Source organism: Vicugna pacos, chromosome 10 (assembly GCF_048564905.1).
Source record: "Vicugna pacos chromosome 10, VicPac4, whole genome shotgun sequence".
Lineage (NCBI taxonomy): Eukaryota > Metazoa > Chordata > Mammalia > Artiodactyla > Camelidae > Vicugna > Vicugna pacos.
Genome location: NC_132996.1, coordinates 18,469,248 through 18,487,585, shown reverse-complemented (window position 1 = coordinate 18,487,585; position 18,338 = coordinate 18,469,248). Strand labels below are relative to the sequence as shown.

At 36.0% G+C, this 18,338-nt stretch overlaps 1 protein-coding gene across 11 annotated transcripts in view; it reads right to left on the bottom strand.

The window, feature by feature from the left end:
• DLG2 (discs large MAGUK scaffold protein 2) overlaps positions 1 to 18,338 on the bottom strand; it is a 1,735,130-nt gene that overhangs the window by 693,171 nt on the left and 1,023,621 nt on the right. For 2 of the 11 annotated variants that reach the window (XM_006197466.4, XM_072969076.1), the window contains exon 1: positions 12,991 to 13,299. The exons of the other annotated variants lie outside the window; for them this stretch is intronic. In XM_006197466.4, coding sequence (XP_006197528.1) covers positions 12,991 to 13,299 — 309 coding nt within the window. Of the gene's footprint in view, positions 1 to 12,990; positions 13,300 to 18,338 lie in introns of those variants that run through there. 11 annotated transcript variants of the gene reach the window in all.

Below are 18,338 nucleotides of genomic sequence, written 5' to 3'. Positions count from 1 at the left end.
CCAGAGACAAGAGACATCAATCAATCAAGAGAACAACTCTAAGTAAAGGTCTAAGAGAAAGGGAAGACAAAAACCACCACGTCTCCTCCCAGGGCTCAGCCCGCCTCCTGTTCTTGGAGGTGTACTTTTCCTTTTTGAAATAAATCTTTTAAAATCTTTCGCTATACAACGCACGGTCCCCCGACTATAAACTTATCTTTTGGGTATGACAAGAACCTGGGTCTTTACCTTTTAGGGTAACAAATTGAGTGAACTGCAAAACAGATCTGAGAGCACTGCAGGATAGAAAAGAGGAAGAGAAATGCAAAATGGGCTTAAGGTTCTGAATAAACTGCACAAAAAGGGGTGAGGATCATAATGACAATTATTGCCCATTTGTCTTTGAATCAATTAATTGGGAAAATAAGAATTACAAGCTGCAAATCAAAACTATAATGAGGTTTCAACTCACAGCAGTCAGAATGGCCATCATTCAAAAATCCACAAATGACAAATGCTGCAGGGGCTGTGGAGAAAAGGGTACCCTCCTACACTGCTGGTGGTAACGCAGTTTGGTGAAGCCACTGTGGAAAACAGTATGGAGATTCCTCAAAAGACTAGGAATAGACTTCCAGTATGACCCAGGAATCTCACTCCTTGGCATACATCCAGAAGGAACCCTACTGCAAGATGACACCTGCACCCCAATGTTCATAGCAGCACTGTTTACAATAGCCAAGACATGGAGAGAGCCTAAATGTCCATCAACACATGTCTGGATAAAGAAGATGTGGTATATTTATACAATGGAATACTACTCAGCCATAAAAACCGACAACATAATGCCATGTACTATAACATGGATGCAACTGGGGAATGTCATTCTAAGTGAAGTAAGCCAGAAAGAGAAAGAAAAATACCATATGAGATCGCTCATATGTGGAATCTGAAAAAAAATGAAAACAAAAACAACAAAAATTAAGTGTAAATACAAAACAGAAACAGACTCATAAATATAGAATACAAACTTGTGGTTTCCAAGGGCGTGGAAGGTGGGAAGGGATAGACGGGATTTCAAAATTGTAAAATAGATATACAAGATTATAATGTACAGCAGAGGGAAATATACACAAGATCTTATGGTAGTTCACAGAGAATTGTCTTAGTGAATATATATATGTTCATGACTAAAAAATTTTGCTGTACACTGGAATCTGACACAACATTGTAAAATGATTATAAATCAATAAAACATTTTTAAAAAAGAAAAAAAAAAGAATTACAAGCCTACAAAGAACTCCCAATTATGCTGGGCTCTTTCATAAACTCAAAGAGTTTCTGTCCTTAATCTACTTAAAACCCGCAACCTATTTTTCCGTCACCTTTCCGTTTAGTCCTTTGAAAATGACCTTCTTTCTTGAACAAGAAAACAGTTGTCCTCACATTACTGATAGGTTGGCTTCATTTTTTAATTTTTTTTAAGAACAGCTAGAGGGCACCTAATTTTGATAAGAGAAGTCCAATAGAGTTTTTGCATATGGAAGTTCAGTTCTAAATACTGGCATCAGCAATGTAATGATGGTGTGGTTTTAAGGGATAAAATTTCATATAATCATTCTAAGATATTACGGTTTTGACTTTCAGGGGGCAGACTGCCTGCATTTTAAGACATGTGGACCCAACTCATCCTTGAATATGTCTCCATACAAATTTCATAAAATTCTTATCCAGTATAAACATACTATATAATAGGCAGGAAATTTCCAGACAATGTCCCTTACCCATCTGATCAGTTAGATCACTTTTCCTCTTCAAGATCCCTTCCTGTCAATTTAGTGCCCATACTGCACCCTCAGCAAATCCCCTACTGACACAGTCACATGGCCTGTCTACTTCTGTCTGTCGTACTAATTACCTTTTTATCTGTCACTCAATTCAGTCGTGCTCACCTATACTAGCGTGAAAAAAAGAGCATTCAGGTCTTTTCCTTCCAGAGAACAGACACAAGGAAAAGGAACACAGTGACAGGAGAAATAGGGGTGTAGATCACTCACGAAGATGGTTAAGAACTACTCTGCTATATTTAGGGTAGGTGGAAATTTCTCTTACCAGAACTTTTAAACAGTACTACTCACTTATTTGTGTATCTTTCCTTCCCTTCATCCATCCATCCATCCATCCATCCAACTTTCTTACCATCCATTCAGCCAACAAATTAAGCAGGTACTAGATTACCAATGGGGTATTATTATTATGCTAGAAGATGCCATGATGATATTACAATTGGCTGCAATCACATGAAAATTATTCATTTTCATTAAAAATAAAAACAAAACAGCCACAACATGCAATTTTTAGCTTACCAAATTTCTAACATTTTTTATAAAGATGAAACCATCAAGAGTATAGGAGGAAAGACTTGTTCACACAATCCTGGAATGGGAGGACTATACATTTGTAAAGTCCTTTCAGGAGCAATTTGGGAATTAACTCTTACATTCCATGGGGCAAGAATCAATCTCCTTTGTTTTCCATTATGTCCTTATTGATTGAGGCAGTGTTTTGGCATGTGGGAACTGTTCAATAATTAACTGTTGAATAAAAATAAACTGAATGACTAGATAAATGGTATAAGTCTAAAAACAAATTTACACCTTTGACTCCATGACTCCTTTTCTGAAATCATATCCTCATGAGAAAAGTGATCAAAGGTTTATGTACACCAATGCTTACTTCAGCACTGCTTAATTAATAATAATAATAATAATAATAACAGTAATAATAACATAATGTTCAATGATATGAGTTTTGATAGGAACAATATTTGGCAATCATTAAAAATTATGCCAAAAGAAAAATATTTTACTAACTTAGAAAAATGTTCACAATGATGTTAATTTTAAAAAGCAATACACTTTTATATTCTTAACTTCCTAAAAGACACATATAACTAATACTTTAGGTATATCTGTGAGCTCATGCTAATACAAAATATTATATATATTTTTTTCTGAAGGTACATATGCGGAGACAATGAAAAAAACCTGAAAAGGTAACATAGTATTAACTGTGGTTACTTCTATGTGGAATTACAAAATTTTAGTATTTTTCAAACAGATCCTTAGATTATAATATTTTTAACAAATCTGTATTATTTCTACATAAAAACCTATAATAAAATAATATATAATAATAAATATAAAAATAATATAATAAAAGTAGTATAAATGCTCACCTTTAAGAGGATTTATGATTATCTACTTAGGTTTTAATTTTTAAAAATATGGAGTTGAAAACAGAAATTTAAAAAATACATATTTTAAGTATCTTCCCCTTAATTTTGCTGTAAACCTACACGTGGTCTAAAAACATAACGCCTTTAAAAAAAACTAAAACACTGCAATTTAGTGCAATAATATACTTGATGGAGAACAAATAAAATAGATCAGAGAAATGATCAGTAAAAGAAAGGCTCAAAAAGTATTTTCTAAGACTGTCTTCGCAGTCTGACAGAGGCAGATACATTTGCTAATCATTGTAAAATATAATCTAAGAATTATTCATGTAATTTTATATTTATTCATTTTTAAAGTACTTATTACAGAACTATAACAATGTTGACCGCTAACTAAATAGCACAGCCTTATGTGCAAATGTTTTCAATTATGGATTTTTAATGCAGCGCTGCTAACTACTGTACTCTGAGCACTTATATTTAATGATGAAAATGATGAAGAAAAAAGGTCATACAGTCTACAAGAGATTGTGTGGAAACTAATTATAAAATAACATTTCACATTATTTCAACCTTCTTGAGAACAAGTGACTCCAAAATTAGACAAAGAAACAGTGCAGAATCAGATTTTTTTTCTGATTTTCCTTTCAAGGTATAGGACAGTACTTTTCATCACTGAACAGCATGACCCACTTGAATGCAGGACATAATTTCTGAACAGCAATTCCCATATCTTAACAGCACCACCAAAAAGAATAAGAATCTGAGTTAAACTAAAAACAAGAAAAATAAGCAAAATGGTAAATCATTGCTAACAACTTTTTTGTTACAGTCTGTTTTTGAATAGAGCTACTTTAAGGATAGAAGATTTCACTCTTCATCTTAAGGCACTTGCATAATGAGTAATAATAATAATAATAATAAAATTCAAAATTTATTAAGTACCTCTTTATACAAGGCCCTGTGCTAATATTCACTCAGAAATCAACAGCGCTTGGTTGATCTATTGCTACATGCTGGGTTACTGGGGAAACAAGGGTGAATAAACAGATTGTGCTCTAATTGAATTCAGCTTAGTGGAACGGATAGATAAGTATTCATAACTGTCACACAGTGTGATGGGTGAATTGTGCATGGTGACCAGCTAGACATAAAGGTATAGAAGAAATAGTCTCTCCTCTCCACAGCCAACAAGGCAGCTAAGTCTGGATCCAAACACATAACGTAACAGTGATATTACAAAAATTGTCACAAAGAGGTGATTGGACTGCTAACTACTGTGAGTTAGGCATATGAGGAAATTTCTACTCTCTAATCAGGAGACTGAGATGGAAACAACTAACCACAATGCAAGCACAATGCTAATTGTGCAGGACACCATGTTAAGCAGAAGTTTTGTGAGCTAAGATTGACTAGAAAGGATTAACGAGGAGGTGCTTAAATCAGACCTTTAAATAACAGGCCTTGTTAGGGAGACTGGGACATTCCATGAGAAGGAAATAGAAAGCTGAGAGTCTAGCGCAATGGTAAACTTTTTCATAAAGAGCCAGACAGTAAATAATTTAGAGCTTTCTGGGCCTACAGTCTGTATTGCAACTACTTAACTTCACAATTGTAGCACCAAAGTAGCCACAGACAACACGTAAACAAATGGGTGTGGCTGTGCTCCAATAACGCTTTACTTACAGATAGTATAATTTGGATTTCATATAATTTTTCAGAAAATTATATGAAATTTTATTCTCTTTATTTGCTTCAACTATTAAAAAATATTTTTTAAAACTTCTTAGCTCATGGGATATGTAAAAACAGGTAGCAAGTTGGGTATGACCTGTAGGCTATACTTTGCTGACTCCTGGTCTAATTGAAAGGCAAGCTAAATACACACAAATAACAATACACATAACAATTTCAAACATCTAAACCAGCGTTCTCAATTCTACCACACCCAGCCTTTCTGTTTTATAATGTTTTATAATACCCTCCTTTCTCTATCTGAAATGAAATTCATGGATAATACAACTGCCTACACACATCTTTTTTAAATAATGCCTTAACAGAAGTAAAAGAAGAAATACAAAGGAAGTAATTTACATTAAAATAATATGTTTTCAATATGGCAATATGTGAGCTCAACTGTACCAGACGATATAATAAAGGAGTCAAAGGCTTACATATACTTCTAATGGAAAAATTTAGATCTAAATGGAACAAAGATGAAATACCAGATCCTATAAGCACAGGAAAAGTGAAAGAGCAGACATATGATGGATCCTAGACTGAAAATTAGTGTTGGAACAAGTAATAGTGGATCATTTGTATATAGTAAGAGAGCAAAAGAAATACTTGAGTTGAAATATAGATAATCTAGTAAGATTGCTAATAAAGTGGAGAGAGTAAAAAGGTCATATTTCTGTAAACAAACTGGCTCTTATTTATAACTTTAGTGTCAAAATAATTCCGTTTTATTCCCTGTTTTCCCTGGAAGGCCAGTGAGGAAGTTTATCTAGCTATCTATTCATCCATCCATCCTATCCATTTATCTATTCATCTATCATTTTTCTATGCCTATTTGGAATTTCCCCTCATGTAAAGATATACATTTGATTTCTAGTACTTCAAAAGATCTTGGAACTCTGTCCTTTGATAAAATATGTGAACAGGAAGTAGATATTAATAAATCCCAGCCACCTAAGAGCTTATAGGGAAATTCAGTGCAGATGACCTTTGAAACAGTATTAGAGTAATACTGAACAGCAAAAACTAAATAATTTCACAAAATAGATTTCTTATTGTGTGATAACATTTAAAAATTAATATATGGTCTGGCAATCAAAGAAAATATTTTAAAGCAAGCTTATTATTGAAATTTGTTGAAATATTTGTGTTTCATGTGTTTCTCCCAATTTAAAATCTTTGGCTCTACGTCTATTAAAAAGATGCTCAAAAAAAAAAAAAAAGATGCTCAAGTCTCTTCAATTACATATTTGCACGTCACATTTACAAATATAAACTGATGTAAGAGAGGTATATCGATGACATGAATACCAGCAGCAGCAATATTGCTCAAAATAGGCATTTTCCAAAATGGGAATCAACTCCTGGTAAAATTCCTGACAGAACAAAGTAAACAATCCCTTGATTTACATAGGAATTACATTCCTAGAATAGTAAATGATTATTAAATCCTTGCAGAAAATACTCTGTATTTGTTTACAAAACTGAGTATTTTAGGCTTTGAACATCATAAATTAAAAAAATTCATCAATATAAAGTGGAATATTAAAAATTATGCAGTACATGGTCACTCTTTATTGTGCAGGACTGCTCTGCACATAACAATGCATTTAGCATCCCTAGTCCTCTCCTCCTAATCATTACCAATACCTAAGTACCTCCATGCATACCTAAAATGATTTCTAATGGTTTGTCTCTCCCTTTTTCTCCATCGGGACTGTTGGTCTGAATTATGAGAAACTAGAGATGAGGTTTATGTAACTTTTTGTATACTGCCCAACACCGCATTATCAACAAATTGCATGCTTAACAATTTTCCATCAATAATTACATTTTGACGATGAGCACATAAGGGCTAAGAGAGGGAGGGCAGCTTGAAACGGTAAAAAGAATTCTGAGTTCAAAGACATTGGCTGATTCTGCCACAAACTGAATGACCTTGAGCAAATCTTTCAACTTTTCTAGGCTTCAAGTTCTCCTTTGGAGAAGGACCTCTAAATTCCCATCCAGCTCTGACATAATTATAAAAAATACATACGCCTTTGGGAAATTAAAGGAATGAAAGTAGAGAATGGAAAATAAAATCAGGTGATGCTACATTTGTAACAGATCAAACAATATCAAAGTAAGGAACAGGATAGACAATGGAGATGCTGGTATGAAAGGGAGATACTTGATTCCTGGCAAGAAAGATACATAGTTATTAGGTAGACTATATAGATGGGATTCACATGCATTCAGCAGTATGAAATGATGCTCTTAGACTTCAGACAATCTCTTTATGTACTTTCATTTTGTATTTAGATTAATTTTACAATGCATGGTTCCCAATTCTTTACCATAAGTGTTGCAAAGTTAAATCCAATTTACAAATAACCACCGATTATAAGGTCTTTCCAAGATCAAGTATCTTATTCTGGTATCAGTGCTATGGGAATCTATTCCACTGCTTCATATCTGCATAGTTCTTAACCTTCATTGGAGAGCAAAATACTCCGTAAGGGCTCAACCAACTCAGGGTTCCTGAGACCAGAAAATGAAGTAGAATGGGGAAATTTGAGATTCTGCTATGAAGTGTCAGTCCTCCCAAACAGTAAAACACTCCAATTCCTTAAGGTAATTTCCTGCTGAATTCAAAAATTAAAGAGGTCTCTGAGAGCATTCTACCTTCCAGTGTACCTCAAAGAGGCCTTTCTGTAATATATGGTGGAAAGGTTAGGGGAGTCAGATATAACAATGTTTAGAACTAGTTCTGCCCTTCTCAGCTGTGCCCTCATGAGCCAGTTACTCTTAGCCTCAATTTCCACATCTGAAAAATGGGAATTACAGTATCATTCTTTTTGTGTTGTTGGAAGAATTCAAAGAGATGATTAATGTCAAGACCTAAGCACAGTGCTTCACACATTGTGGGTATTGTGAGTATTCAATAAATACCATTATCTTTGCATTTTTCTTTTCCACCTCTGTCCTTTGTCTCTCCTCTCCTGCCATAGAAAGAATGTCCACTGATGTCAACGGCCAGAAGCAGGGGTGCCGGGAGTGCTGACCGACTGACTTCAGATCTGCCTAAGGAAGGTTCAGAACTTTAATTCCTTCTATGATACCTCTCATTCTTTTATGTTTCCCCTGCCTGGAGGTGGCTGGTGTTTTCCAGAGACTAAAAAGTCTTCTTCCTTAGTAAGGGACTCTCTATAGAAGGAATCAGTAGAAGCAGCCACAGAGTTAAAACAAACTGTCAGATCCTTCTGACTGGGCAGAAGCTGAGCCGGAGATTTCAGCCTAGGGCAACCCTACTTTTTGGATGAAAGAGTCCTCTGCACTCAAGTTGCTGTAAATGCTATTTCTGGAGGAGCTGTAAAGGGACGGTTAGGGAAGATTTACTGGGTTTGGCTAAATACTTCAAATGCAGTTGTTCTAGCAGTACGTTCCTGAAAAAATCTAACCTTACCCGCCTCTGAATACAAGCTTATGGAAATGCTAGTTCATCAATACAATTCTATTTTATATGACTTTTCCCTTAGTGGGCACCACTGTAAATCTCTGAGAAACCTGAAGGACAGAATGTCACCCCATCACCATGTGGGACTGTGCCAAGTGTTTCCGGACAGTTGCCTTGCCTAACCTTCATCGTTATACGTAAGACCTCAGAAAAGTCAGTGGACAAACTAGAAATGCTAATGAAGGACCACAATACTGATCATTAAATTTGATAGATAACAAGTTCTTCAGGTTAAAAAACATAGTTTGGTTATCACTAGTTATCATAAACACCATTTTATTAATTGAACAATTCCTGCCTTCTAAGTGCCAAGCTGGGTATATAGAGTGTTTTTAATTCTTATTACACTTTTCTGCAACATGATTTTATCATTTACGTCTTACAGAGGGGACAAATTAGTCTTGAAGAGGTTAAGCAAGTGAGGTCACAAAGAACTAGTAAGTTCACACTTTGGACTGTCCAGCTCTGAAGCATACATCTTTTCCAAAGTGCTTCTCATTAATTAATGGATGTCAGGTGACAGAGCCACAGATTATTAGTTTTGGAAGATATACAGAGCTTCCTTTTGGGAAAACCAATTTTCCTAGAAATAGAGAAACTGAGGCCTAGAAGGGTTCCTTGACCACGGAGTCTCCCACATGGAGGGGGCGGAGCGCTCAGAGCCTGCAGCGGCCCAGTGCTGCTGCCTCAATGGGTCCTTACCAGAGCCCACCAGGCTCTGCAACCAGCGCTCTGCCCGTCGCTCCATGGGCAGGCAGACTAGAAGCAGTTCCCCACAGGCTCCAAGGTGTGCCATGGGTTTCTGCTTTTATTATTTTGGCCCCCAAAGCATATCTCTCTTTGCCTACTTGATAAACACACGTTTTTTCAGTGATCCAGCCCAAGTATCACTACCTCTCTGAAGTCTTCACTGATTCACCTCTCTTCTCTTCCCAGAATGAATTAAGGAATAGGTTAACAGTAGCCAGCTTCTACTGTGGATTTATTATTCATTCATTCATTCATTCATTCATTCCACAAATATTTATCAAGTCTCCACTATATGTAAGCACTGTGCCACATGTATTATGTTAATCATTCCTCACTAGAATCCTGTAAGTACTACTTTTATCCTAATAGGTAGTGTCTTTTCTGAAAAAAAAGACAAAAAAGAAAAAAAAAAAAGAAAGATCTTTTTCTCTTACTCCTTTGGGGACCTTTTGTATACTAAATATACATTTACTATGGAATTTGCAGCACTCCCTGGGATTTTGTTTCACTCACAAATTCTGATTTATGATGCTATAATTCTGTGTATATAATGATACATTTGCTAAGTATTGTATACTATTGTAGGCCATAAGCTCTATAATGGTAGGGGTGGGATCTACGTTGTTTACTGTTATAGCCAAAGGGCCTAACAGAGTGGCACATAGTAGGCACCCAGGAAATGAGAGTTGAATAAACAAATGAAGAGTGAATGAATGAACAACAAACACATAGAAGCCTGGTCTCTGAGTCTTCACTTTCTGTGCTATCTCCCCAGATCAGTCTGCACTGGGGAGAAATGCCACATAAGCAGCGATGGACTTGTTTCCCCACCCCACTCCCAAGGCCGACACTATTATCTCAGATGTGCATTTCAGAACTCATTTCTGGGCACTATAATTTTCTATTTTCTTACCTATTATTATGGTTATATTAATTCTACAGACCCAAATGGAATGAAAACTTATTTGAGAAGGGACAGAAGCTGTTTCTTATTCCCGCTGAGGAGTCACGTAATGACAAAGTCCTGTTAGTACACAGTACCCCAAATAACAAGAGTCTGGCAAAGAGCCTTGGGAGGAACTCAAGTCATCACCATGGCCATTATAGCAGCCGGAAATCACACTGCTGATTTCCCCGTAGTACAGCAAGTATCTCCAAGGGCAAGATCCCAGCTCCCAGACACTCAATAGACGTCAGGCACGTTCTGTATCACATGTGGGTCCCTAGGCTGCTCTGAAATATACACTTTCCTTCTTTCTGCCTAATCAAGGAGTCTAACGTTTACTATCATTAGCCTCCATCCTTTATTTTACAATATTTCACAGGACATCTCTAGTGAGTTTAAGGGGTAAAAATAGTATCCAAAAATTCTCAAAAGAGACTTAGTTTTAATAGACAAATATTCATACACACATGCTCCTGTTTCTGTGACAGTTTACATGAGCAGATAGTACATACACATATCTGTATATTCCAAATATTAGATATATTTTATAGATGCATATGTAAATGAATGCAGATATATATTTACACACACACACATATATATCAGCATTTTGAGTACCTATAATAAAGGAAATATACTTTATATAGAGAGAATAAAACATTATAAGAACAGCTAGTAATTTCTAGGTGAGGAAAGAATAATATAGAACTAATTTTCATATGTGTATATGTATACACATGTATATATGCATGTCTAGTTATATATACATGAAAATTTGTTCATATATGCAAGTAGTTAGGTATTATAGAGATATTTAAATATATATTAAAATCTATGCACATATGCATATACAGACACATTAAAATTATTCAGTACAATATATTTGAAAGGGCACAGGAATGGGATGAAGAGAGACTGATCAATCTAGCATAGCACTTTTTTAGGATTGAGATGGTAAAGGGTGGAAGGGTCAGGCGATAGAAGAGTGTCACACTGAAGACCTTAAAAAGATATGGGATTGTTTCTTCATTATCTGGGGATAACTGTTCTTAGAAAATAATAAAGCACGTGTGAATAAGGGAGAAAACATATAGAAATGTATATGCAAAAGAATAATAGGAGATGGTGACTGCCTCATTTTGTTGCCTTCTTATATGTCACTGGATCTTTAATTAATCAGTACAGAATCTATTTCAATCTTTAAAGCATTAAATGGCTGTAAATTGAAGTCGAGTAGGAGGCCGACTTTGTTAAAAACCAAGGGAGGGAAAAGTTTCCCTTGGTTGATGAAAAATGTACCAAGATTTTTAGAGCATGTTTATTATAATGTAGCATTAGAGATTTTGGTTTGAGAAAGTAGGAAAAGTTTATTACACCTTGGATAAAAAGAATTTTAACAATAAAGCAAGTTTGCATATTCTCCTCTGTGCAAAAACCATAAGCTAAATGTGTTTGTCTTCTTTGCCTATGTGAGCCTTGAGAGTTTAACATAATCAATACAGAGATACAGGTTAAAGACATTTAAACACATGAATTGTTAAAAGAATATATAGAGACTTCACAATTGTTAAGACTATTCAGTTTGGAATTTATGTTAACTTTAAAAAATAACTTGAGTTTCCAAACATTAGGCTCCATTTCAACCTGAACCAGTTTAATTCTAAAATGACAGTATATTCTTGATTTAAATCGAGATGCTGAGATGCATGATGTTAATGTATTGAAAACCATATACGAAGCTGTGTATATGTAACAATATCATTAAGAGCTAGTGATATATTACATTCTTACAAGTTCATTTAAAAAAAAAACTAATACTAAAATTGGAATGTTCTTTACAACTCTCAGATCATAACATTTTACTCATGATCAATAACTACTTCTTAATTATGCTAAAATCATGGTAAAATCAAAAAAGGATTTTTTTCTGCAAACACAGTTTTTCTCTTTTCAATACATATTTAAGAACAGTCATTGTTCTATATTTATGACAATGATTACAGGTGCATTTTATTGATATTTTATAGCATTTACAGGAAGTTGATTTCCCTCTTCTGGATAGAGGCAGGAAAAAATGAGCCAATTTCATTTCTGGTAAAATGCTAGCAGTTTTGGGCAAAGATAAGTGAGGAATCAAATTAAAGGACGCTGCACATCTGCTTCAGAAATGCATTCCTGGGGAATGAGAGTTACACCTTTCAATATAAATAACCTTATTGCTTCTATGAATAAATGAAATGTTTCATTATTTTTTTTCTGAGTATAATCACCCTCTAGCTTGCTTCCAATCATATTCCATTTGTTTATAAAATAAATTATTTAGTATAAACACATTTTCTTCTCCATTACTGAAAAGGTGTACAGTATCTTAAGAGTAAAATTAGAAGAGCATACTTCAAATCACTGCTTTCCATAGCTGAAGAAATAAATGTTCTTTTAGCTTTAAAGAGATGGAACGTGTCTGATTAAAGTTCATTTTCTCTTCCTTCCTCAAAACAAAACAAAACAAAACCCTAGGCTAGGCAGAACAGAAGAAGTTAACAGTGATTAGAAGTCAAAATGCTGCTAAAAGACTAAGACGCAGATGGTAAAATCGTCTGAGGACTAGCGAAGTTGAACTTGGGCAAAAGTCACTGAAAGAAACTGAGCACAGCATCCCCTGACTTTCACAGGCCACCCACAAACACCTGTGAAAATGACAGGATTTCTTGGCCTACCGTCTACTAAACAGGCGTACCCAGACAGCAAGGAGGACCCAGCAAAGTTTCCAAACCATGCTAGCCTTACCCAGCTTGCTCTCAGTTTCTTCCGATCCTCAGGGGAAAGTCACAAGGAAAAGCTCACCTGTGCTGGGCTGAACCAGCCATGTGGGCAGGAGCAACGCTCCCCACAAGTCCCTTTGCCCTTGGTGCTCGTCTTGTGGGGGCTTTTCCGCACACTGTCCCACAAGGTGACCAGCTTGGTCCTGTTTGAAGCTGAGCCCCCAGGTCCTGTGGGGGGCATAGTCTGAGAATTGTACCCGAGCCCCTGCGGGCTCCTCTGCCAGCCACAAGCGCAGTGGGCATCCCTGATCAGTGTGGGTGCACTCCTGCCGGCATCCATCCCATCGGACCCCCGGCTGCAGCTCTGTTGCTTGGTGAGGTATGCATTCATACTGCACTGATGCCTACTCTTTCCTTTGGTCAGCTCTGCACAGGAATGTCTCCTCCCTCACACCCCTTTCTTCCAGGCAGTTGTAAAAGTCTTTTTTCTCCCGTGGATCCCTCAGTATCTTTGACAGCTGCTACAAGCAGGGCATCGTGGGAGCAGTGGGAGAAGTGGGAGCAGCAGGAGCAGCTCCGCACAGCATTATCTGCGGGCTGGTAGCTCTTTGTCAATAGATGACTCAACTCACAGAGCAACTTGACAGTATCCCTGCTCTAGGCAGAAGCAATCAATGCTCCACACAGCTGGGCTACAAGACTGTACACTGTGTTACAAACCCTTTTTGGATGGAGCCCCACAGTAAAGAATACCCCTTGCAATTTGGCATTCTGGCTTTCCCCTCTCCTAACTGATCCCCACATATAATACAGACCTTAGGAAAGAGTTTCTATCAGACTAGCAGGACCCTTCTTTCCAGAAAGAATGGATCTAGGCTGAAACAATATAGCATAAGCAATGAAAAATGATGGGAAAGTTAATCTGAGAAAGAATTTCCAACATTTACAGGAATCACTTATCTAGAGAGATTTTTGCCAAGACACAGACTAAATCATGATGAAAATAAATAGGAGCATCAGTATTAACTCTGAAGAACAGATTCAGACAAATCACTGAGATCACAGCATTAGACCAGAGTCCTTTAAAACTGGGAAGTTTGTTTTAGAACATGATTATCTGTTATCATCCAAACATATATTCTGTATGTTATGAATGATTATTAATTCCCTCTGATTCAAAATAAGGCAACTTTTACAGTTCAAAATTGGTGGGTTGGCTTATTTTAACAGTGTTTTTTCCTTACCTCAAATTATTCCGAGGATTTCCTTTCAAATACTTTACCACAACAAATATATTCACCACAGAGAAGAGTCTGCATTTTAAAGTGAAAGACACATCCAATTCTGCCATCCAGTACTTTGGTTTCCAAAGACAGAATTTTCAAATTCTTTCACAGAAGAATGAGTGAAATCTATCCAATTTAAAGCAATTGCCTTCCAAAGAGGACATGATTGTTTTAAAATTTTAGTATGACTGCAGAAGCTAAACATAGTATTTTCAGTAAAGGGAAAGGCTAATTACTATAGCATTTAGAATTTTTATTCTGTTTGAAACTTTCCATATCTATTGCCAAAATGCCTATCCTTATCACATAACCCTAAGGAAATAAATTTGGTTTGGGAAACAAGCTGCCATCTCTGCAGCCCCAACAAAAATGATATAATCCCATGATATAACTACTTTATTTACAGATCATTAGATTTCATCAGATCTATCTTCTCAGTGGACTGACCAGCTGCTGGGGCAGTACAGACCTCATTTCTCACTGAGTTGGCAACATTCTTGTTTCAAAAGCCATGATTACAACATATTCTACATTTCAACACTAAGACTCCCTGGATAAATCATTGTTATATATAAAAACCCTGAAAGGAAGGGGTAGGATCTTTTCTTTTAGTGTATCTGTGCAAAAGAGACCTTTTCCAAATTCAGCACGGGTTGATGTAAGTACCTTGCCTAGCACAGTAAACACTCACAACACTTTTGCTAAATAATAATGACCCATATGTGAAAAACTGACCATTTTTTCCCCAATCCCCTAGCACACTGTTTTCCCAGCACCTAGCATGTTTTGATACATACATTTTTTTCAGATGGATGAATAGATGGCTGGGTGGATATATAATAGAAGGAAAGAGTAGAGAAATGAAGGAGGTGACTAATATTTTTTGAAAATAATATTTGATTCAGTAATGCTCTAGAAACAAATTAATTTTTAAAGTTAGCTTTACTATTGATTTTGAGATATTAAGGACATTTGCCACAAAAACATGAAGACTTCAATTGCTGGGTAGATATAATAATGGCATTAATGGTATTTATTTCTGAAAGAGAAACAAGTAATCAATATCACTATCTATAAACAGTAAAATAAAACAGGCAAATATATCATCATGTGATACTCAGTAGGAAAGGGGGCAGAAAATCACCCCCCTTTCCTTTTCTTTCTCTTCCTCTCTCTCTCTCTTTTTATGCTGAATCAAGGGATAATGGTTGAATGAACTTCAGGGTCAAATAGAGGACTTGAGAACTTCACATTTACCTGGTGTCACCATGATACATGGCTATACAGTAGAACTTGATATGATAGGCAATACCATCACCCCCAAAATGAGAATGTCAGCAAGTGATCAGTTCGGCTCTCTCCAGCTTTATCTAACCATAGATGCTTTAGTTTTTCAGGTAGATTTCAAGGCTCAAAGGTTCAATGGTATCTTCAGGGAATGCATGCCCTGTTCTTATTCATTTGCCTCTAAAGTATAAGAATCAATCTGTCAGGAGAGCATAATAGCTCACTGGTACAGTGTGTGCTTGGTTCAATCCCCAGGACCTCCACTAAAAAATAAATTAATTAACTAAAACTAATTACTTTCCCTCCAAAAAATAAACAAAAATGAATAAATAAAATCTTTCAAAAATTAAAAAAGAAGCAATCTGTGCAGGAGTAAACAGTGTGAGTTCATTATAATTTTGTAATGGTGTGTGTAGCTTTGCAGCAAGACACAACATTTCTGGGCTGGGCACTACTCAAAGATATTATAAATATTCACAGGGACCTAAATCTGTTATCAATGAGTTCTTTGGGATGAACCATTTATTCCCATCACAAAGACAATAGAATTCCTGTTTTAATAACCTCAGCATGTCATTTCCATGTAGAAACCTAAATATTACACACTGCCTAATATTACTTTCCTCCAAAGATCTTAAAGACCATAGCAAACTTCCATTAAACATTACAAGACTATTGAAATTATACTTTCCCTTTGATACATGTAAAATAATTCCAGCCTCCTGACTTCCCACCCCCTAATTTTTTTTCTTTTCAAAAATGACATTTGGCTTTCCAAGTCTGAAGACCACTTAAAGAGATAAAAACATCCAACTAGTCCACTGTACTATGAGACAGACCTACTAATTAAAGATAATTCAATTTGATCAACCATAATTGGTCAATTGTATGACCATAAGATGACATGAAAGTCTGGCAAAACAAGAATTAGCGGTGTCCAAGTACATGTCCTACTTATCATTGTGATTTAATAGGGGCAGCTGGTGCACAGGGCAACGCCTAAACGAGATGTATCTTATTGACCTTGCTTTGACCCAGCACTGCTTTCACAGAACAACTACTAGGTTTTTTTGTTTATTTTATTTTATTTTTAATTTTTTAATTGAATGAAAGATTCTTTAAATTCTATAGTGTTCTACAACTTTCAAAAGTTTCACACACATGATTTCAAACAATCTCATTTTTAAGCAGGGGCTTAAAACTAAAATCCTGGTTTGATTTGTTTAATAAAAAAGAAATAGCAAAGATGAATTGCTAAATAAATTGAACCGCACAAAAACACTCTCCAGATTTTTTTTCCAGATAAAATTTCCTTCAGGCACTCTATGCACATGAGAAATGAAAATATTAATTACGAAAGAAGGGCTGAGCGCTTGCTAAAGGATGATTGGGTAGCAGAAGCCCTCTGGCAGCCACAAGTAATGTGTTAAATAATGATAAAGTGGTATAAAGTGTTAGATACAATTTCTCTTAATTTGAAAAGTGTATGCAGTGAATTCCTGTGACTGTAAATACTAGAGATGTTATCATTGTTAAGAATATTAATTTTAATATTCTTCTACATCAAACAACCTTCAGCCTAGACTATCGCCAGAACTAAGCAGAATTACCTTTCAAAATAAGAGAGAACCAAGAATATTTAAAGTATTTTAGGCTCTAAAATTATTTCCAAAGAACTTAAACCAATTTAGTTGTAAATCTTGCTAGGTAAAAGCAACTATGTATTAACAGTGTGAAGGACACGTGCCTAATTGTTATAGAGATTTAACCTGGACAGAGGACTTAACAGAAAAATAGAAAAAAAAATTTTAAAAGGTCCCCCCAGTTCTCACTGATACACTTGGTCTTGGGTGGATGTTGGTGGAGAGGGGATTAATCTGAACTGATACGGCCAAATTATCTAATGGTTTTTAAGAAATGTGTATTTATTATATTCTAAAACACTTAGTAGCAGTATCGGAGAAATAAGAACACAAGTTATATGACAATTTTTAGAGATTCTGAAGGGAATACTATTTTAAAAGGTAATAATCATTCACAATTTTCATATTTTAACAATTTAATCTAAGGGATGAACTACAGTTCTGCAAGAAATCTGTTCTCATCCTTCAAGATTAAACTAATGTCACTTCTCCTATGATGTTCCCCAGATCCACCCGGCATATTCAGTTACACTCTACAGTGTCTGTAAATATCTTTCCCATTTGTCTATTTCTCCCAATCACCATGCTCACCATCCTCATCTAAGCTACCATCATTTCTTTGTAAAACTGGTGAAACAGCTTCCTAACTGGTCTCTGACATCTGCCCTTACTCCAATTCATTCTCACATAATGGCCAGAGTGACTTCTTTTAAAATGAGAATATGATCAGATTCTACCTGGTTTGATAATTGTCAATAAAGTCTCATTTTTCTGGGACTCTAAATCCTCACAGACAGCACAATCTTTAAAGTGGCTTGCACGGTCCTTAACCACGCCCTGTGCGACTTGGTCTCTGCTGCTTTCACCAGTCTCCCCGTGCCTCGCTCCCTTGCTTGACCCTCCAACTACACAGGTCTGAATCCTCACACTTAGTCCCACCTTGTGCCATCACTTCCCTTCTCCGTACCTCCACAGGTTTCACTCCTACTCACCCTTTTGTAGATACAACCTTCTGAAAGCCAACCCAAGGAAACACAATGCAATCTAAAAAGAGCAGGCTTACTACGCAACACAGCTCTGAAACAAGTCCATCAGACCTTACTTTCTACCAGATTGCCATCCCAAAGGCACATCCAGAAATTCTGGAGTCCTCCCTGCATTCCAAAGCTCAACACAAATGCCACCTTTCAAGAAAGCATTCCCTGGACACTGCC